We start from the raw sequence: 21,730 nt of genomic DNA on the forward strand, positions 1-21,730 counted from the left end.
TGTAGCAGTTCTTTTTTTTTTTTCTTTTTTAGGGAGGCAATTGGGGTTGACTTGCCCAGTCACACAGCTAGGAAGTAGTGTGTCTGAGGGCAGATTTGAACTCAGGTCTTCCTGACTCCAGGGCCGGTGTTCTATCCACTGTGCCACCTAGCTGCCCCTGTAGCAGGTTGTTAATAAAAGCTTCTTGAATCCTTAAATTCTCCTTTTTTTCCTCCTATCCAACACATGGCCTTGGCCGCTCTGGGACAGGCCAAAGGACAAAGATGAGAGACTGGGTGGCTGAAAGAGTAGACTTGGAAGGGGCCTGGGGAATTGGGGAGGTGCCGGTCACTTACTCTAACCTGGTCCTTTTATAAACAGGGAAATGGTTCAGAGAGATGTGACTTGTTCAAGGTTACGCAGCTAGTGAGGGACTAGTCAGGTCCCAAACCCGGGTATTCTGACACCTCATGCTTCCGTTATGAGGGATGTTAAACTGCTGGGAAATACTTAAAAGCCTTATTTGTTCAGAGGGCCGGCAACTTTGAGCCAGACCCGTGCCTCAGTTTCCCCACCTGTGAAATTAAAGCTCTTTTCCACTCTCAATCCTATGCTCTAATAATCTCCCTTTCCAAGGGCTCACTGGCCAGCCTGCAAGTCTGGAAGGCCTTTGTTGCAGCAGCGGCTCAGGTATCTCCACTGTCCCCAGCTGGGTGGTTTGGGGCCGGCAGCTAGGCATGTGCGCCCTTCCCGGGCACGAAGCTCTGGGCTCATTTTCTGGGAAATAATGACTTTATTGGCCTGACTCACACCTCGGGGAGGGCATGGCCTGGCCCGGGGAACCTGGGTACCTGATGCCCCCTGGTGGAGCCCGAGAGAACCACACGTCCATCAGTCCGTAGTCCATACACGGTGGGGTGAGGGGCTCCGGCCTCAGGACTGCACCCCAGCCCCGGCCGGCGGAGTGAGGGTCTCTGGGGCCGAGGCCTTGAACCTCTGCCTCTCGTACTGGCCGCTGTTGGCCGTCCGCATGTTCTGCAGGGCCTTCATCTGCTGCAGGCGATTCTTGTCCACTTCTCGCTTGGTGAGCAGGAAGAGGAGGATCCCGCAAGGAAAGCCGATGGCCCTGGAGTGGAAGGGATGCGGGTTCGGCTGGGCCCGAACTTCCTCCCTCCTGCCCCCACCATTCCTGAGGGGATGGGGAGAGGGGCTTGTCTTCCCGTGCCGCTGATTAAGAGAAGGGGCCGAAGCCCAAGCACTATGGCTCCACATTAGGAACAGTGGTGCCCCTTCACCGCAGACTCGGGAGGATCGGCCGGTGACCAGCCTGTACTGGGACCCTCGGCCCATGCACCGGAGGGGGATGGGCCCTGACTCGTGGCATGTGCACCGGAGGGGGCTGGGCTCAGAGGGAGATGGGCTCTGACTCGTGGCACGTGCACAGGAGGGGGATGGGCAGGGAGCAGGGATGCAGACATGTGCGGACAGACGGCCAATGCGTGGCCTTTGCTTGACTAATTGGGGTGTTTGTCTTTCTCAAGGCAAAGGGAATATGAGACGGAGGTTAAGGCAGATTTTTGTTGATCGGAAAAATACAATTATAAGAAAAATAAGACGCGTGTCAAGTGCTTTCTAAGTGGAGCCCTTATTAAGGATCCACCCGCCAGGCCCTGTCCAAGTCAGTGGCCTGAGCCACTCGTACCCAATAGGCCGTCCCCTTGTCCCCGAGTCTGAGCCAAGTGGCGCCAGGGCTCCTTCTGGGCGCACCCGCCGCAAGGCCGGGACTCACCACGCCAGCCCCACCGGCTTCATGGGGTTCTTGGCCTTCTTCTTGGGGATGTACTCCAGCCCCGGGGGCCAGGGCCCGGGCTCGGGCTTGGACGGCAGCGGGCCAGCGTAGTGCCGCAGCGGGGCCCTGCGAGCCGCGGCTCCCTGGAGAAACCCTGCGGATGGAGGAGGGGAGTGACCACCTGAGCCGGGTCAACTGGAGAGACCCCAGCGGGCCCCGGAGGCGGGACCCAAGCTGGGGGGGAGGGGGAAGTGACTTGGCCAAGGTCATGCCATAGGCAGGTGGCATCAGAAGCCAAGCCTGGCCCAAAGAAACAAAAGCAAAGGGCCTCAGGAAGAAGCGCTACCAGGAAAGGGAGTGAAGGGAGGGGTGTCACACAGGCTGACAGCCACTGGGGGGGCGGGGCGGCGCGCTCGGAGACAGGGGAATGCCTACAATGACCCCTGCACAAGCGCCTGCCCCAGACCCCATGATCCTGCGAGGAGGAGAGGGGAGAGGAGGGAAGGGAACCCGATGCCCTCGGATCCGAGGGTGGAGAAGAAGAAAGTCCGGGTCCCTGGCCCCAGGGCCCCGCCTCTTACCCCCGCGCCCCGCGGCACCCCTCAGCCCCGGGCCCTTCAACGCAGCTACAACCGTCGCCGCCATATTCTCGGTCCTCAAGCCCCGCCTCGTCGTCTGCTGGGAGTTGTAGTTTAGGTTCAAGGGCGCCGGGGGCTCGGAGGCTGCGGATCCTCGCCCTCTGCTCGGCCCAGCCAAAGGGACGAAGACTACACTTCCCAGAATCCCATGCGGCAACCTCGGGAGAACTACCCTTCCCACAAGCCTCTAGCGGTACGCAGGCGAGGTTGTTGGCGTGCGGGGGCGGAGCGGGTTCGCGAACCCTTCCAGCCCGCCCTTTCACCCCCGCGCCGTCGGCCAACCCCCCCCTTTGATTGGCTGCTCCGCCGGCCGGGCTCCTTCCCAGTTGGCTAAGTCGGCGTCGCTCCGCGTTGAAGCACCGCCCCCTGCCCCATCTCGGCCGGACCGTGGTAGGTGGCGTCGCGCGGCCGTGGCTCTGGAGGCGGCTGGGCCGCGGGTGGTGGACCGGCTTCGCTGAGTCTCATGGAGCCCGATCCTGATCCCGGGCCCGAGGACGGGGCGGCCTCCCCGGAGGCCCTGCACTTCCATGGGGACGAGGAGATCATCGAGGTGGTGGAGCTGGGTCCCGGCCCGCCAGACCCCGGTTAGAGCTGCCCCCTCCCCCCCCGCGGAGCTGACAGGGCTCTGACCCTTGACCCTTGACCTCACCCTGGCTCCTCAATCACTCCTTCGTGGCCAGCTGTGGTGACCTGTGCCCCCTACCCCGGGACATTTGCCCCCTTGTTTTCCAGCCTTTAACTCCCTTTACTTTATCCCACTTCCACCTCCCAGAGGTGGTGACCTTTAACCTTTCATCTGATGATCTTTGAACTTTAGCTCCCCTTTCCTGTACCCCTTAAACATTCTTCTATTTTTCACCACCTTTTTAGCCCCTCTTTAATGCTTCCTGCCTTCATCCCCATTAAATTCCTGTTTCTCCCCTAACCCAACCAGCTCTCCCCCTGGCTCTTCCCATCCCCTGAACCCCCTAATCTTCCCCGGGGAAGGAGGGGTGTCGATTATTGTAACGCCTGTTTCCTGTCCCCAAAACAGATGACCTGGCGCAGGAGATGGACGGAGTGGACTTTGAGGAAGAAGAGGAGCTAGAGGGGGAGGGGGCTGATGAGGCTTGGGGGGACGAGGTAGACGAGGGTGTGGATGGCGGCATGGAGAGCCCCGACGACAGCGAGGTCACTTTTGCCCATCACTCAGGTAACACCCGAGGCAGGGGGACCCTACTGCCCAGCCACCCTCCTTGGTGTGGTCTTGAACTTGTCCTGGGAGTTGGGTGGTGTGGTGGGGAGTGGGGACCTCTTCCTGATCAGCTGTCCCTCCTGGACCTCTTTGGTTTGGTAGGAGAGAACAGAAGGGGAGGGTCTCTGCTGTAGGGGGATGTCCTGAACTCCCCCATACAACCCTGGCCTGCCTGTCTCTTTTGGAGCAGCCTCTGTGTTTTGTGTGAGCCTGGACCCCAAGACCAATACTCTGGCGGTGACAGGGGGCGAGGACGATAAAGCCTTTGTATGGCGGCTCAGTGACGGGGAGCTGCTCCTGGAGTGTCCTGGTGAGGAAGCTGGGGGGCTGGGGGAAATGGGGCTGGGACAGGGAAGAATGCACACAAAAGAGAACGGGGAGGCTTGTAAGGGAAACCCTAGAAGCCAAACTGGGTTGGATTCTGTTTAATCAAGGGGACCGGAAGAGGGAACTTGTAAATTTGGACTTAGGAAATGGGTGGGCCAGGGATTATAGATGCAGCTTTCCACTGGCCCCTTTCCTCAGTTCCTCTGCCTGTCACCTGGTGGTGCCAACCCCAGGAGGCAGGGTGTCTGAGTCCACATCTCCATTGGTTGCCTCGTGGGAGCAGTTTACCAGCATGCTGCTATTTCCCCAATATCCCTTCTCTACCTACTGTCACCTCTTAGGCCATAAAGACTCTGTAACCTGTGCGGGTTTCAGCCATGACTCTGCCCTGGTGGCCACTGGGGACATGAGTGGCCTACTCAAAGTGTGGCAGGTGGACACCAAGGAGGAGGTTTGGTCCTTTGAAGTGGGGGACCTGGAGGTGAGAACTCGTGGGATGTGGGTGGACTGTGTTGCTCCACTTGGGGAGCACTGGGCTGGGAGTTGGAGTGGCTTTGAGTCTGCTCTCTGGCCTAATCTCCCAGCCCCAAAGATACTAAAGAACCATCTCATTCTGTCGCTGTTGCCCTGACAGTCCCATTCATATATAATGTCTTTGAAGCAGTAAATAAGGGAAGTCTGGAGGGATTAATGGAACTCCCTGAACTCCAGTGAAGTGGGAGGCATGGGGCTCTCTTGGCTAACTGCTCTCTCTCTTTTTCTGGCCCACCCAGTGGATGGAGTGGCATCCTCGGGCACCCGTCCTCCTGGCAGGCACAGCTGATGGTAACACCTGGATGTGGAAGGTCCCTAGTGGCGACTGCAAGACCTTCCAGGGACCCAGTTGTCCGGCCACCTGTGGCCGAGTCCTCCCTGATGGTGAGAGCCCCTTCCCTGGCACCCTTTCCACGTCAAAGATCCCAGGCGTCAGTGTATTTAAAGAGTTGTCACGTGCAACAGATTCGACCCATTCTTCTTAGCCTCGGAAGACAGAGCAGTGGGTAGAAGTTAGAGAGAGATGGGTTTAGACTTAGGGTGAGGAAAAAGCTTTCTGAACAGTTAGAGTAGGGGTGGGAAACCTGCGGTCCGAGGTCCTCAAGTGTGACCCTTTGATGGAACAAACTGGATTCAGTCAAAGGGCCGCACTTGAGAACCTAGAGGGCCACATGTGGCTTCAAGGCTGAAGGTTCCCCACCCCTGGGTCAGAGAATGAGATTAATTTGAGATGTAACGGGTTCCCCCTTGTTAGGCTCCTGAGGCGAAAGCTGCTTGACCATTTGTCTGGGGTGTTGGTCCCAGACAGTGGTCTACTTCTGGGTGTGGGTTGAAGGAGATGGCCTTTGAGGCACCTTCTAGTTCTTGGATACTGTGATTTTGTTGTCAGAAGACTCTGGCATGAGTCCCAGTTTGGTCACTCATTAGCTTACTCATTTACTAGCTTTGTGACATTGGGCAAGTCATTCAACTTCTTTTTGCCTCAGTTTACTCATTTGTAAAATAATGGATATAAGAATACCTGTATTGCCTACTTCATGGAGTTTTTGCAAGGATTTGATGAGTTCATGCATGTATAAAGTGCTCCATAAATGGCAGAATACAACGTGAACGTCAGCTATGATCATCGTCATTATCATGCTTGTTGTCCACAAACTCTTTTCAGGACAAGAAGCTCCCAACAATCCTCTCTGGGTTTTGTGGCCCTTAGCTTCCCTTCTCCAGGGACACAGTCCTCCTACCTTGCTGCTTCCTCCTGGGGCAGCATCTGGCCCTGCGCCCTATTGTTCTTAATTTGAGATACCAGGAGTATCTTGAGTGTCTGAGAGCCTGTTTCCTCCCTCTCTGTTGGCTCTGTCTTTGGGGCACCAGGGAGGAAAGCCGTGGTTGGTTATGAAGATGGCACTGTCCGGATCTGGGACCTGAAGCAGGGAAGCCCCATCCACGTACTCAAAGGTACAGCAACCACAAGTGCTTTTGGTGGGACTGGAGGGTTCAGATGGAGAAAGCTGCCAAGTCTGAGGAAAGGGGGTGTGGAGGGATAGGGGGAGGCAGGCCCTGCCTTATCCTTCATCCCTTTCTCTCCGCTTCAGGAACCGAAGGTCACCAGGGCCCACTGACATGTGTGGCCACCAACCTCGATGGGAGCCTCGTTCTCACTGGTTCTGTGGACTGTCAGGCCAAGCTGGTCAATGCAGCCACTGGCAAGGTGAGTGACGAGAACTCCTTTCTATGGAACCTAGAGCTTATAAGCCTGGCTCCAGGGCTGCCCTAGCTACCCTGTCACCAAGGCTTCCTTTCCCCAGGCCTTTCTCCCCATGTTGGAGCATAGGATTGTCAAATGTTAGAGCTGGAAGGAGCCATAGAGGTCTTCTATTTTACAGATGAAGAAACTGAGGCCAGCTCCTGGGAAGGAAATGGCCAAGATTTTCTGTGTGTGACTTTGGCTCTGGCGCCTTCTCTTTTCCCTAGGTGGTAGGTGTTTTCAGACCAGACTCTGTGGGTCCCCAGCCTAACCCTGGGGAGGATGAAGAAAGCGAATCCAATTCAGTGGAATCCTTGGGCTTTTGCAATGTGTGAGTGAGAGTGGGTACGGGACTGTAGCAGCTCAGACTAAAGTGGAGGAGTTGCTGGGAGATGGGTTGGTAGCACAGTGGAGAGGAGAGGGCCGCAGGGTGGGCAAGTAGGTGACTGCACTTCTGCCTGATGCTGCCCCTCTGCCCAGGATGCCACTGGCTGCCATTGGCTACCTTGATGGGACCTTGGCCATTTATGACCTGTCTACCCAGAGCCTGAGACACCGGTGCCAGCACCAGGTAAGGCAGCTCCAGTGGTGGGGGGGAGAAGGCCCGCTGGAGCTTCCTTGAGCATCTCCCTCTTCTCTCCCCTCCTCTTCCTATGGGGAGAAGCGTAATAGCCCCACTGGCTGAGCTGTGTCTCATGGCCTCTGCCTTTCCTCCTGCAGTCGGGCATCGTGCAGCTGCTGTGGGAGGAGGGGGCAGCTGTGGTGTATACCTGTAGCCTCGATGGAGCCGTGCGGCTCTGGGACGCTCGAACAGGACGCTTGCTTAATGACTACCGAGGCCACACGGCTGAGATCCTCGACTTTGCTCTCAGCAAGTGAGTGGACGTGGTGGGGGAGGGGAGCCTTGAGAGTATGAGGATCTTGGGATGCCTGACCCCTAAGGGGAGCCAGGATCCCTGGGTCCTGAAGAGGTCAGTCAGTTGACATTTATTAAGCCCCTACTATATACCCAGCACTATTCTAAGCATTAGGGATACAAAGAAAGGTAAAAAAAAGAACTCCTAGGTGGTGCAGTGGATAAAGCACCTGGAGTCTGGAGGACCTGAGTTCAAATGTGGCCTCAGACACTTGACACTAGCTATGTGACCCTGGGCAAGTCACTTAACCCCAATCGCCCCATCAAAAAAACCCCAAAAAACCAACCCCTGCCCTCAGGGAGCTCATAGTCTAATGAGGAATACAACATACAAACCAACAAGTGTGTCCAAACAAGTTGTATATAGGAAACATTGGAGATAGTGAACAGAGGGATGTCACAAGTATTAAGGGGGCCCAGGAAGGGCTTCTCATAGAGGCTGGGACTTGAAGCTTGCCAGGGGCCGAGATAAAGGGAGGGGGAGAGCCGGGAGAAGCCAGGTCACCAAAGCCGTCGATGCTTCAGGGCCTGCGGAGGACTCAGGTGTGGGTGCAGTACCAGCCCCCTTGTGCCAGCAATCATCACCCCCTTTCCCCACCCCTCCCCCAACACTCACTTCTGCTTTGTGCTCTTTCTCTACAGAGATGCCTCCCTGGTGGTGACCACGTCTGGAGACCACAAAGCCAAAGTGTTCTGTGTCCAGAGACCGGACCGTTAGTGGAGACTCCTGTCCCTGGCTCTGGGCTCTCGTTTTATACGGAGAGGGGGAGATGGAGGGGGGCTGGCTCCCCCACACCCAGGGGGCTGCCAGGGAGGCCGCCCTCTGACTTCATCTCCTAGATGCTGCCACCTCCCACCTTTCTCCACATAGACGCTGCCCCCCTCTCCCTCATGTTGACCTTCCTGAGGGAAGCTCAGCTCTGCAGTTCTCACCTTCCAGTTGTGGTGTTCCTTGGGGCTCTGATTCATTTGGGGGTTGTAGGAGATGAGGAGCAGATCATTAGAAGCTCTTTTCTTCTCTCCCCCTCCCCGCAAGGCCCCCTAGGACCTTGAGATGTGGGGGGGTGCGGGAGTGAAGGGAAAGGGGTTATGATTACAGAGGTTTTAAAAAATGTAAATAAAATATGATTCCCAGAGCCCTTGTCTAAAGGAAGATGGGAGGGGCAGGGAGAAGGGCGGTGGGAGGTATGGGGGGTGGGATGTAGGCCCTAGCCTGGTGGTCCCCAGCGCTAGGTTGAGGAGGCTGTTTCCCAGGTCCCTCTTTCCTGCGATCACCCACTTTGAGCAGCATCGTATCCTCTTCGGAGGGGTTGCCACGCATAGACTGGCCTGCTTCTCCAGGTTCTTTGCCCTGAGTCCCTGGGGAAGGCAGGAGAGCCTGAACATTTCTTCAGGGCAGTCCAGCAGACAAAAAGACGGGTGGACAGGCAGCTCCATACATGGGAGGGGTGATACCTTGGACTCTGAGGAGGCTTCCAGGGAGAAGGAAGGAGGGGTCTTGGGTCAGAGGCAAGAGTCAGTGGGGGAGATGGTGCCTTGGAGGGGGGCAGTAGACAAGTGTCACTGGGAGCCTTGCAGCTGGGTCTTGGAAGTTGCGTCGACTTCTACCTGTCGTTTCCACTGTGCGTGCTGCCATGTTGGCATGGGGCTCCAGATTCAGGGTGGGGTCTGCGATGGGTGGCTGTTCTCTGCAGTACTCCCCAGAAACTCAGCACGGCTTGCCTCCAAGGGGCCGTGTATCTCCGGTCCCCAAGCCCCATGGCTACAGGTACAATAGCAGCACTGGTACTGCCCAAAGAGTTGAGTACTAGGAGGGTGCCGGGTCCCAGAGGGGGTCGTTGCTCAAATGCTAGCACTGAGAGGAGGAGTGTAACAACATATGGGCCCCAGCACAGCACAAATAGTAGTGTGGCACCTGCCTGTGCCCTCGCTTGGCGCCAGGCCAGGGCCCGTGCCAGTGCTGAAGGGGCATCACGGTACACTGCCCTCTCCAGGCGGCGGATATCCTGGAGCTGGTGCCGGGCAGTGACCAGCACCCGGGCAGAGAGGAGGGCAGCAGCCACGACAGAGGGCAAGAGAAGGCCATAAACTTCGAGGTAGAGGTAAGGGGCAGGGAAGATGGCCTGGGATGTACAGTTGGCATCAGATGCCCAGTGATTCCAACCTAAGGCAGGCAGGCTGACAAAGAGCAAGGGGGCAGTCCATGCTGCCAGTAGGGCCCAGCGGGTTCCTCGGGGAGGGCGGAGGGGCCTCAGAACGGCCAAATAACGTTCACTGTGCACCAGAAGGAGGTTGGCGAGCAGAGAGAGGAAGGAGAAGTTGGGGGTAAGGTGGAGGAGAAGGCAGGGCCAGTAACCGTGCCTACTCTGACTCCACAGCCCAGGCAGTGTGGGTAGGGCCAGCCCTGTGAGCAGTCCGGCCATGAGCAGGCTTAGGAAGAAGCAGCCGGCAGGAGGGCTTCGGAGGCGGCGGTCTCGGGCAATTCCCACTGCCAGGAGGAGGTTGGCACCAACAATGAGGCCTGCCAGTATGAGGGAGAACCAAAGCCCAACCTGGAGCAGGGGGCCTGAGTTCTTCTCTCTTGTGGTGTTAGATGCCGTCATGGTGCCCAGGGCTACAATTCCTGGGGAGGAGGAAGGGGCCACAGATTAGGTGTGAGGCATTAGTTTCTAATTCTGTTGGAGGGCTGGGTTCCTGAGCCAGGACACCTGTCCCCTAACCATTTTTTCTATGCCTTTACTGCCCATCAGGATAACTTCTGAACCACAAGAGGGGCTTGGAGCTGTGGTAATTACTGTTAAAGTCAAGAAGGGACTGATAAGAAGGAAGGCCTGAATCAGGAAGATGAGCTTGAGGACTGGGGCTGTCCCTGGCACCCTCCCCCCTTGCTCCCCACACTCCCAATGTGTCACAGATCATTGAGCAGCCTCCGGGTCGGACTTCCAGCCCATAAACTCGGCTCCTCGATGTACTAGCAACAGGAACAACACAGGGCAGTCCCTGAGGAGGTGGGGGCCCGAAGGGGGAGAGGGAAGAGCAGCGCCACGTGGTTCCTGGGAGGAGACCTCAGAGCAGGAGTGGAGAGGTTGGACCCTCCTGATGTGGCCTGATATCCCCATTTGGGGCAGGTGCACGGCAGCAGGGAAGAGATGGAGCCTGAATCTTAGTTCTGTTGCGCCTGGCCAGATGGATGCCTCTTTCTGGCTCTCAGTACCTCCCACTTCTCCCTGATCCCATCTCATGTGCTTCCTTCAGATGCTCTAGCCAGGCTGACCTCATCCTGGGAAAGCAGGGACCTTGCCATCCCAGCTCTGCCCAGGACCGAGAGTTCACAGCTGCTGTCAATAGGAGAGTAACTGCGTTGCTGGGAACAAAGTCAATAAAACTAGAGTTTCTATACTCCCCTCATTTCCTCTCTAAAATGGTCCCCTCCCTTTTCCTGTTCCCCCCTCAAGTCCATCAGAGAACCAGAGGTACCCCGAGCTAATGGACAGGCAGGCTGTTCTCCCTCTTCTCTGCAGCCTAGGCTCTGTTTCACATACACAGCTCAAGGTACCCCTGTCTTCGCCTCCAAGGATTCCCTGCTAGTATCAGGGAGAGCCAGAGTCCAGCCCAGGATCTGGGGACCTTGTGGTGTTACCCACCCCAGGCATGACTTGACCCAGTCCCCTTACCCATGTCCCATCCTTTCTCTTCCTTTCTCACTTGGCCATCCAGTTCTGTTTCTACCCTTGCCTCAATTCCACCCCACTGAGGTCCCACAGAACCTTCAGGGGATCTTACCTCACATTAGGGTGCATTATACTTTACTCTGGAGAAGGGAGAGAAAGCAACCTGCTGGGTTCAGATGAACCCACTTTGAGAACACAGCCACAGCCCTGGGCTGCCCAGCCCTTCCCTGTCTCCTCTGCTCTGATTGCTCTCCTCTCCATTAAATGCTACCCCCAGTGACCTCCCTCTGCCTCCTCATCCTGTACCCCTCCCCAGCCAAAGCAGCAGAAAGGGTGGAGATTCATGTAATCTACAGCTGGAAAGGGAATGAGTTCAAACCTCAATTTACAGATAAGGAAAATGAGACTGAAAGAAGGGAATCAGTTTGTGAAATGGCAGAGCTGGGATTTGAACTCTGTTCTTGTGACTTCAAATTTAAACTAACTTCCAGCATCAGATTATGGGCTCCACAGACAGACACAGATGGGCCCTGTGCTGCTGGGTTAGAGGTGGGGGGGGGGGGCTGGTGACAATGACCTCTTCAGGATCTCAGCTGGGCTCTGGTTTGGGGTAGGAGTCCTCTCTCCAGGGGGTTCTTGGGGAAGGGAAATCATTACTTACAAGCCTCAGCTGATTGGAGCCTTGAGTCCTGTTCTCCAGGCCCCAGGGTGCTGCCCTGGGCTCCATCTGGCTTGTGGTACCTTAATGAGGACAAACTGCTGCGTGCCTGCCTGCCAGGGCCCAGGCTCTGGGCTGTGCACAGCTGCCTCCCGGGCCCCCACCATGGAAGGAGGGAAGGAAGGAAAGGTCCGCCCTTATGAGGCGGGGTGGGGGGTGGGTTCAAGGGAGGAGGTGGAGGAGGCATCAGAGAAGGATCTGGCATCTGGCTCACCCACAGGGGTGAGGAGGGGATCTCAGCTGGTAGCTGTCCAAAACTGGACAAACCTGTGAAGTAGGTGAATGTCATTGTCCCTCCACCCCTGCTTAGGGTCCCCTCATTTCTCGGTTTAGCTCTGGCTACCCTGTTTCCTTCAGCACCCCAGCCTTGGACTTTTCTGGCCCTAGCTTATGGTATTAAAACCTGTCTTCTCTCAGGCTCTGCCTGAATAAACAGACTTTAATTTCAGTTAGGAAAAGATAAGATTTAATGTGTTAACTCTTCTCCCTACCCCCTCCCGCTGCCCCAATACATTTATTTTTTAGTATCAATACCTTAATCCAAAAGAGTTATGTAGGGGAGATATTTTTGGAGTGGGGTTTCTTTTATTGTCTCACCACCCCTCCTCCAATCCCACACCAAATGGACCTATGTTCAAATCTCGATTTTGCCATCACTAGCTGTTACTTTGGGTAAGTCACTTAAGTAGTTGGTGGAAATATGATAGCATTTATTAAGTGTTTACTGAATCCCTGTGGGAATACAAATATAAGCAATGTAGACCCCTTAAAAAGCTTACATTGAACAGAGGAAAACAATGCATAGAGTTGTTCAGTCATTTTCAGTTGTGTCTCTCCATGACCCCACTTGGGGTTTTCTTGGCAAAGAGACTGGAGTGGTTTGCCATTTCCTTCTCCAGCTCATTTTACTGATGAGGAAACGGAGGCAGACAGTTAAGTGACTTGCCCAGGGTCACATAGCTAGTAAGTGTCTGACGTCGTGAGAGCTGCTAGAAAATAGTGGGTGGTGGGGAGAAAGGGTGACCCTTCAGGGACGATGCCTGAGGTCAGGAGGTGGAGTCCTGGAGTCCAGTGAAGAGTGATGTAAAGAGGAGCAAATAGGTGGCACAGTGGATAGGGCACTGGCCCTGGAGTCAGGAAGACTTGAGTTCAAATGTGACCTCAGAAACTTACTAGCTGTAGGACCCTGGGCAAGTCACTTAACCCCAATTGCCACCAAAAAAAGAGAAAAAAAGTAATATGAAGCACAGTTGCAGGACTTCCTAAAATGGTGACCAGGAAGTTAGCAATGAGGGGAGCGAAGACTGCCCCGATGACAGCGCAGGACATGTTGAGGATGAGGTGGAATTGAGTGAGAGGTGGAAAGATCAATGAATTTGGAGGCAGAGGCTTGTCTCTGCTGCTTCCGATCTGGTTAACCTCGGGCAAGTCATGACCTCCCAGCCTCAGTTTCCTCATTTGTAAAATGAGGGGATTGGACTAGATGATGGAGATTTCTTTCAGCTCTAAATCTACAATCTTGTGTGTGTGTGTGTGTGTGTGTGTGTGTGTGTGTTGGGGGGGAGGCAAGCATGGAATCTCCCTCACTCCTTTTCCTCCCTTCTCATTCAAACATCCAGGCTAACGAGAGGCCCAGAGACTATGGGAACTTTACTCTCAGGGGCAGAGAAAGGAGAAGGGAGGGAACCAAGAGCCCTAAATCTCTTTTTTCCCTTCTAGTCGTGTGATGAGGTCTTTGGGGGCTAAGGGAGAGGGAGAGAAAAGCATCTAAAAAATTAGGAGATCAGCTCCCATGACAGAGACCAGAGGGAGGCCTACCACAGGAAAAGCAGGCTTGAAACCAGGGGAGGAGGGAGAATAATGGCTTACTTGAGTCCTCATACTCATTCCATGATCTAGGTAGGTAATGCAAATACATGATGATGCCCATTTTACAGATGAGATTGAAACTCCGAGAGGTTGTGACTTATCCAGGGCCACACAGCTATTAAGAATTGGAGCAGGAATTTGAACACACACTTCCTCAGGGCCAGGGTCTTTTCCTGTGACCGTGCTTCTGAAGGAAGACAGGAATGGCATCTGATTTCCTTCCTTCTGAGCTGAGGGAGGGGTTGAGGCTGGATAAGACCCTGAGAAGAGTCTTTTTAATAATTGACAAGGTATTGTGTTAGTCATTGGTAAGAGTTCTTTTCCTTAGGGTCTGGGGATAACTCCAACCTGGAGAGGCAGATGAGAGAGACAGAGCCCTGGAGAAACATGAATCAGGAAGGAAGAAAATTCTCAGACCTTCACCTCTTTTCTCAGGAACCTCATGCGTAGGAAGATTGTGGGTCTCAAGAGATGTTCTTTATACCCTCCCACCATTGGATAGGAAGGAGATGGTCCTGGGAAAGTCTAAAATTAGATGTGGGCCTGGAGAGAAATGTAGGCTATAGGGCTTTTGGATCCCAAGGATAAACAGACCTCCCTCTGGTTTCCATCCTCAGCCTCTATCTTGCTGGGCCTCAGGATGTCTGCATTTTCTCTCTGCTGTTTAAACACTGTGTGAAGGGTGATGTGGGAACACATCTGATTCAGGGGGCTCAGAGCCAGCCAGCATGCTTGGGTTCTGTTCTGGCCTCCGTCTGGTCAGACCCTTGACTGGTCATCTACATGACTCAAGTCTCATCCTCTTATATCTTCTGGAACTGGCTCACCCACCCTTTCTCAGTTGGGAGGACCACACATAGTGTTTTTGGTTCATTTTGCTGCTTTCCTCGCTACCAACCCTTCAGCCTTCCGCCTGTCCCTGGATCCCTCCCGAAGTTAGCTGTCTAGGTGATAGCTGCCAGAGCCTCTATTCCGGACTCAGGTGTTTTGCTTTCTTCTTTGCTAATCTCTCTTTATTTTCCTAAATATTTAAATTCCTCTGAGCCATCTGGTTAAGCTTGGGGACTGGCTGGGATGTGCTGGTAGTATCGACTATGGAGGACTCTCCCAAAGATTCTGGTTAACTCATATCCCTCCTAACACAAAGAAGAGGTCTAGGGGGAAGGGTGTAGGGCAAGAACTCTGTTCATTAGGCACTTACTGAGCACTCTTCTCTCTTTATTATCATGGCAGAAAACACTCTTTAGGGTTCCTCTGAAGGAGGAACTAGGGAAGAAGAAAGGGAAATACTAAATTCTAGGAGGCCAAGGAGAGGCAGAAGGAAGTAGGCCTGTCTAGAAGACTGAGAACATCAAGGTAATAAGGTTCTTCTGAGTGATGACTTAGGGGAGCAATACCCAGAATACTACCAGCTGACATTTCACAGGGCTAAGGCTAAGACTTCACCATTCCCCATTCGATAAATGCTTAAATGATATGAACAAATAGTTCTCAAATGATCAATTTTGAAGTATTCACAACCACATGAAAGAATGATCCAAATGACCAATTATAAGAGAAATGCAAATTAAAACAACCTTGAAGTTTCACCTCAAATCCTGCAAATTGGCAAAAATGACAAAAAATGGAAACAGTCAGTGTTGGCAGGGTTGTAGGATAGGCACACTAATACATTATTGGTGGAGTTGCGAAATAGTACAACATTTTGGAAAGCAATTTGGAATTATGTAAAGCACCTAAAACGCCCATACCCTTTGAACCAGAGACTCCATTAGTAGGCTTGTACCCCAAGGAAGCCATGAATAAGAAGGCCCCCATATACTCCAAAATCTTTAGAGCAGCACTTTCTGTGATAGCTAAGACTTGTAAACAGAGTAGATGCCCATCATTTGAGGGAATGACTATATATTTGTGGTACAGGAATGTAACAGAATGTTACTGTGCTGTGAGAAATGATGTGTGATGAATACAGAGAAGCATGGAAGGAATTATATGAACTGATGCAGAGTGAAGGAAGCCGAACCAAGAAAACAATTCACTCAGTAACTACAACAATGTAAGTAGAAAGAACAATGACAAAAAACTAAAAAATCAAAAGTAAATGTAACAAAATTATTGAGATCAAACAGATCTCAAATGAAGAGATATGAAAAGATACCTTTAGGGGCAGCTAAGTGGCACAGTGGATAGAGCTCTGGCCTTAAAATTAGGAGGAATTGAGTTCAAATCCAGCCTCAGACACTTGACACTTACCAGCTGTCACTAGGCAAGTCACTTAACCCTGATTGCTTCACCCCCAAAAAAAAGAACAAAAAGACACCTTCAATGTATCCCTTGGTGAAGGTGTGAGATCCACAGGTGCTATACATTGCATATTTTCAGACTTTTTCCAATGTGTCAGTCAACTGTGCAGCCTTTTTTTCCTCCCTAAAAATACCATATTTTGTATGGGATGGTTCTCTGAGAGGGTCTGGTGGAGAATACTTGGGTAACTATCGTGTTGTAAAAACAGAAAATATCAATAAAAACTCATAAAAAAGGATAGGGCTTTAAAATTTGCAAAGCAATTTTTTATATTAGCTCATTTGAACTTCACAACAAACCTGTAATATATATTGCAGGCATTATTATCGCTCTGCTTTTTTTTTTGTTTGTTTGTTTTTTGGCTAGGCAATGGGGTTAAGTGACTTGCTCAGGGTCACACAGCAAGTAAGTGTCAAGTGTCTGAGGTCAAATTTGAACTCAGGTCCTCCTGATTTTAGGGCCCGTGCTCTATCCACTGTGCCACCTAGCTGCCCTCCATATTATCACTCTTTTTACAGATAAGGAATAGGCTCAGAGAAACTGTGACTTGCCCATGGTCAATCATTCATTAAGCACCTACTATGTGCCAGGCATTGGAGATACAAAGACAAAATGAAACAGTGCCTGCCCTCCAGGAGCTAATATTCTACCAGGGAAGATAGCATATACATAAATAAGTATAGACAAGATATATACAAAAATAAATACAAGATAATTTTGGGAGAGAGGGCACTAGAAACTGGGGTGGGGTTGGTGATGTGGAATGGGAATTAAGAAAGGCTTCATAAAGAAGCTGTCTTAAAGGAGATAAGGAGTTGTAAGAAGCAGGTGAGGAGGGAGGGCATTCCAGGCAAGGGGCACAACTGGTACAAAGACAGGGCGATGGGAGATGGGTGTCACATGCCATTTTTACTGGACTGTGGTGTGGGAAAGAAAATGTAGAACAAGATGGGAGAGAACAGGTATGACCAGACTGCGAAGGGCTTTCATTGCCAAAGAGAGGAATTTATATTTTTTGGTCAAGGCAATAGGGAATCATTAGAATTTATTGAATAAGGGAGTGATGGGTTTCCCGATTTAACACTCTACTACTCTGCCTCTCGAGAAAAGCTTCCTGAGTTTGAGCAGGATGGATCCCGGTTCATTCTCAGTGGTTTGAGACCAAGCCTGACTGAAGCCTTTTTGGGGGGGAAGGTAGGGGATGGGGTGGGATAACACCAGAAAACTGCAAGGGCTTAACAATCCCCAGAAGGGGGCAGTGTGTCCTAAACTATCTGCTCAATCTTTTTTCAAAGCTTCGGATTAGGAAAAGGTAAAGGTTGCTGCCTTTGGTGGGGAAGACCAGAGTTCGAATGCTACCTCTGAAAACTGGCTTTGTGACACCGAGCAAGTCCCATAATCTCTCAGTGCTCTAGGTACGCTCTAAATCACAGACTAGATCTTGCTTCCTGGCAGTGGCAGAAGAAATTGTTTCCTGGGAATTTGTAGTACAAATGAAATCACTGGTTCTCTCCTTATCCCAAGTTAGCCAAGAAGGGTCAAACATCAGCTCTTCCAGATTAAACAGGATGCCTGGAAAGGGCTTGAAAAAAATCCATGCAGAGGGGCAGCTAGGTGGTGCAGTGGATAGAATACCGGCCCTGAAGTCAGGAGGACCTGAGTTCAAATCTGACCTCAAACACTTACTAGCTGCGTGACTCTGGGCAAGTCACTTAACCCTGATTGTGTGTGTGTGTGTGTGTGTGTGTGTGTGTGTGTGTGTGTGTGAGAGAGAGAGAGAGAAAGATTGACTGACTTGAACATCCACCCCTTCTTCCCTAAGACCACATCAGTTGGGAGGAGATGAGACATGAGTGAGAAGCCCCAGGCAAGGGAACAGTTTTAAAAGTGGGGTGCCAAAGTTGAAAAAGTCACAGCGTGTGCATAAACACGTATCACTTATGGTCAATAAGACCTCCGATTATTGTTCCTCTATGTTCACTTTCATTTCATGTGACAATCATTTTTCAATCATTGACTGCAGAGCACTGAGCCAGAGGGTGAGAATGGGAGGTAGCATACTTTGGAAAGAGAGCTGAATATAGAATCACAGGACTTTGGTTCAAATATGGGTTTGCCCCTTTCTACTTGTGTGACCTTGGTCAGTGAATCAAGCACTGAACTTGGAGTTAGGAAGACCTGAGTTCAAATCTGGCCTCAGATATTTACTAGCTGTGTGAACTTGGGCAAAAGTCACTTAACTTTTCTGTGCCTGTTTTCTCATCTATAAAATAACAACAGCACCTTCATCCCAAGGCTGCTGTAAATGAGATAATATTTATACAGCACTTTGCAAACCTTAAAGCACTTTATAATACTAGCTATTAGCTAAATCACTTAAGCTCTCTGAGTCTCTTTCCTCATTTGTCAAATGATGATGTTGAATTAGAAGTCTTCTAAGGTCCCTTACATACAAGAACTACAGTTTTAGGTTTTATGATTCTGTGCCTATCAATGTAAAATATTGTTTCTGTCCTCAAAGAACTTGTCTGTTGTTCAGTTGAATCTGACTCTTGGTGACCCTGTGGACCATAGCACCCCAGGCTGCTGTCCATGGTGTTTTCCTGGCAAAGATACAGAAATGGTTTGCCATTTCCTTCTCCAGTGGATCACCTTTTGTCAGAACTCCCCACTATGGTCTTTCTGTCTTGGGTAACCCTGCTCCTAGTTACATTGAGCAATACAAGCCCCTCTGCCATGTCAATGGTGTGTTCCAGGAATTTACAGTTTGGTAAAATAGATGTGATACACACAAAACTCAAATTTTCAAGCATGGATAAAGCATCTATGTGCTTAATAAATGTTTATTGATAGATTGCCAATGTGCACAGCTAAGTGCTAGGTAAAATGGGGATTTAGAGCATGATCCCTGTCTACATGAAATTCCTAGCCATATGAATGAATGAAGCAATGTAAAACATTTATTAAATATTTACTATGTGCAAGGCACTGTAAATATACACATAGTTACATTATACTGTATTACACGATGTGTGTCAGAGAGGTCCTAATCAAAATTCTATGAGAAGTCCTAGGTCTGATAGACCAACGCCATTATCAGAATCAGCAAAGGCTTCTTAGACAAGTTTGTATTTGAATTCTGCTTTAAAGGATTGATAAAAATGCAGCAGCTGGAGAGGAGGACTAATGACTAAAACCTAGTCAAAATGCTTCGGAGAATGGTTCTGTCGGCAAGGTTAGAACCCAGTCTGAGTAACAACGACAAAAACATCAAACTATAATACCTACTATGTGCCAGGCACTGAGCTACTCTTTTTTTTTTTTTTTTTTACACATGTCTCATTTTATCCTCATGACTCTGGGATATGGGTGCTATTATTGTCCCCATTTTACAGATGAAGAAAGGGAGCTAGACAAAGGTTAGCTGACTTGCTCAGAGAAACACAACTAGTTAGTGTCTGAGTCCATATTTGAACTCTGGTCTTCCTGACTCCAGGCCCAGCACACCACTGCTGTATCCCAGAGGTGAAAAGTGAAAAACTCTGTCAATTAGTTAAGTGCCCAGTTTGATAAGTAATAGTCTCTCTAGCTACTAGTGACATCTTCTTTAAGATTGCATTGTATTTATTTTATATGTATCTTGTAAATAATGACACATGAACATATTGTCTCTTCTGTTAGAATGTAAGCACCTTGAGGACTGAAACTACCCCTAAAGTAGACACGATGCTTAGCATATATCAGGTGCTTAATAAATTGATGATTTGGTAAATTATCTACTAGCTGTTTTAGATCAGGGAGAGGGAGGGATACTAGTAAAGTGAGAGAAATGAGGAAGCATAGAATATTTCTTTCTTCCTTCCTTCCCTCCTTTCTTCTTTCCTTCCTTTTCTCCTCCTCTTCCTTCTCCTGCTCCCTCCCTCCCTCTCTCCCTAGTTTCTTCCCTCCCCCTCCTCTAGTACAGTGTCTGGCATATAGTAGGCATTTAATAAACGTTCACTGAATTGAATAGGTAGGAGCAGAAGAGCAGGAAAAAGAATACTATTTGAGCACATAGATTTAGAGCTGGAAGGAAACCTAGAGGTCAACTAATCAACCCCTCTCATTTTACAGATGAGAAACTGAGGCCCAGAGAGATTAAGTTAACTTGCCCAATGAGACATCCTCTGAGTCAAAGACAGCACTCTTTGCACTGTATCACACTTCCAATCTGAAGTGCCACAGCCGGAAAGCATTTGGGAGAAATATCTATAGTAATATGAAAATATCATACCTTTACAGTTTACAAACACATTGACTTCTATAATCCCATTCAATCTTCATAATGCCATTCCCCTCTTCCCCACAGGCAAGGTAGAGATTATGAAATGAGGAAACAGAGATTGAGAAAGGAAGTCAATTGATTTCCACTGTCCAATAACAGATAAGTAGCAGAACCAGGACTTGAATTTTCCAAGAGATCAGTATTCTTGCTCCTATACCAAGATGCCTTTCATAATGGTTCAGTCATTTGCTTTTGTTTCCCTCTTCTGTTACCAGTTCAAACCAGTATAAACAAACCAATATAAACCAGTTTAGTTCAAACCAGTATAAGCCAGTTCAGTATAAATTAGTTCAAACCAGTATAAACCAGTACATATAAACTAGTTCAGTTCAAACCAGTATAAATCAATTCAGCATAAATTCAAACCAGTATAAACCAGTTTGAACCAGTATAAAACAGTACATATATATGTGAATGGCTTATTTTACTTTCATATATATATATATCTATGTATATATGAATGAGTATAATATTCATATATATATGAATGGCTTATACTCTTTTATACTGGTTTGAATTAGATTAAGCTGGTTTATACTGGATTAAACTGGTTTATACTTGTTTAAACTGGTTTGAACTAGATTCACCTGGTTTAAACTAGTTTATACTGGATTCCACTAGTTTCAACTGTTTAATAAAAATTTTTCATATTTACTTATCTGTGTATTTGTTATTCTCCTGCAGTAGAATGTAAACTTTATGAAGGCAGGGACTGTTTTGCTTTTATTTTTGTATTCTCAGTGTCCAGCACTAGCCACATAGGTGGCTTTTAATAAAGGCTTGGTGACATGAAATGTATTGGAATGTTGGATTGGTGACATGGTTTTTTTTTCTTTCTTTTTAAAAATTTATTTATTTTTAGTTTTCAACATTGACTTTTATAAGATTTTGAGTTCCAAATTTTCTTCCCTCCCTCCTCTCCCCCCTCCCCAGGACAGCATGCAATCTGATATAGGGTCCACATGTACAATCATGTTAAACATATTTTTACATTAGTCATGTTTTGAAAGAATGGGAAAAACCACAAGAAAGAAGAGAGGCAACATGTTCTGAGCAATGAAAAAGAGGAACTGAAGGGGCTGAAATCAGGTGACCTCACACTTAGTGAAGGAGACTTAGTCATCTGCTGTCATTGGGGTGTGAGAGCTTGGTTGAGGGTGCAAGGAGAAAGGAAAAAAGCTTGAAAACAATTACTAAGTGGAATGAGGTAGGATCTTGTGATCTAACCTATACAGAAATGCAACTGAACAAATTCAGCAGATGTTCATTAACTGGCTACTATGTGCCAAAGCAATGTGTTAAGTACTGGGTGGTGAAAAACCCAAGCCAAACTTTACCAGGAGATAATGGTGGAATCCTACCTCACAAACATGGATAGCATCTTTAGCTGGGAGGTACCACCCTGGGGCTGGCCCCTTGTCTGAATGGGTGGGGCTCCACTGGGCTGTCCTGGGCCATTTGTCAAACTAGCAACATGAGCTATAGCTGAGCATATGGTGACAGCCCTCCATAGCTTCAAGGCACTGAAGAGGCCTTTGCCATTCCCCCAGTGGTCAATTCCCTGTCCTTGAAACCAAATTATCAATCATCTTACAAGACCTTTACCTTCCAGATGAAGAAACTTAGAGCCAGAGAGTTTAAATGCCTTGCCTAAGGTCATACAGGTAAATCAGTGGCAAGCTG

The 21,730-nt window shown here is 49.9% G+C and overlaps 3 protein-coding genes across 3 annotated transcripts; 1 reads left to right on the forward strand and 2 right to left on the reverse strand.

Moving 5' to 3' along the window:
- Window positions 1-752: 752 nt before the first annotated feature.
- Window positions 753-2,871, reverse strand: LOC114051500 (collagen alpha-1(I) chain-like). Its single transcript, XM_027873914.1, has 4 exons — window positions 2,777-2,871; window positions 2,350-2,736; window positions 1,769-1,922; window positions 753-1,105 (listed from the first exon to the last, which is right to left on the reverse strand). The coding sequence occupies exons 1-4, from the start codon at window positions 2,869-2,871 to the stop codon at window positions 773-775; spliced, it is 969 nt and encodes a 322-aa protein (XP_027729715.1). The 3' UTR covers window positions 753-772.
- On the forward strand, window positions 2,807-8,297 carry AAMP (angio associated migratory cell protein). Its single transcript, XM_027873889.1, has 11 exons — window positions 2,807-2,990; window positions 3,440-3,598; window positions 3,831-3,950; window positions 4,309-4,448; window positions 4,741-4,885; window positions 5,873-5,956; window positions 6,094-6,209; window positions 6,473-6,576; window positions 6,726-6,816; window positions 6,966-7,120; window positions 7,804-8,297. Exons 1-11 carry the CDS (start codon window positions 2,870-2,872, stop codon window positions 7,877-7,879), a joined length of 1,311 nt encoding a protein of 436 aa, XP_027729690.1. The 5' UTR covers window positions 2,807-2,869; the 3' UTR covers window positions 7,880-8,297.
- An 81-nt stretch (window positions 8,298-8,378) lies between these two features.
- On the reverse strand, window positions 8,379-9,764 carry GPBAR1 (G protein-coupled bile acid receptor 1). The gene has a single exon (XM_027873890.1). The coding sequence runs from the start codon at window positions 9,762-9,764 to the stop codon at window positions 8,766-8,768; it is 999 nt and encodes a 332-aa protein (XP_027729691.1). The 3' UTR covers window positions 8,379-8,765.
- Between the last annotated feature and the right edge of the window lie 11,966 nt (window positions 9,765-21,730).

The sequence above is a fragment of the Vombatus ursinus genome, unplaced genomic scaffold, assembly GCF_900497805.2.
Source record: "Vombatus ursinus unplaced genomic scaffold, bare-nosed wombat genome assembly UNPS02014802.1, whole genome shotgun sequence".
Lineage (NCBI taxonomy): Eukaryota > Metazoa > Chordata > Mammalia > Diprotodontia > Vombatidae > Vombatus > Vombatus ursinus.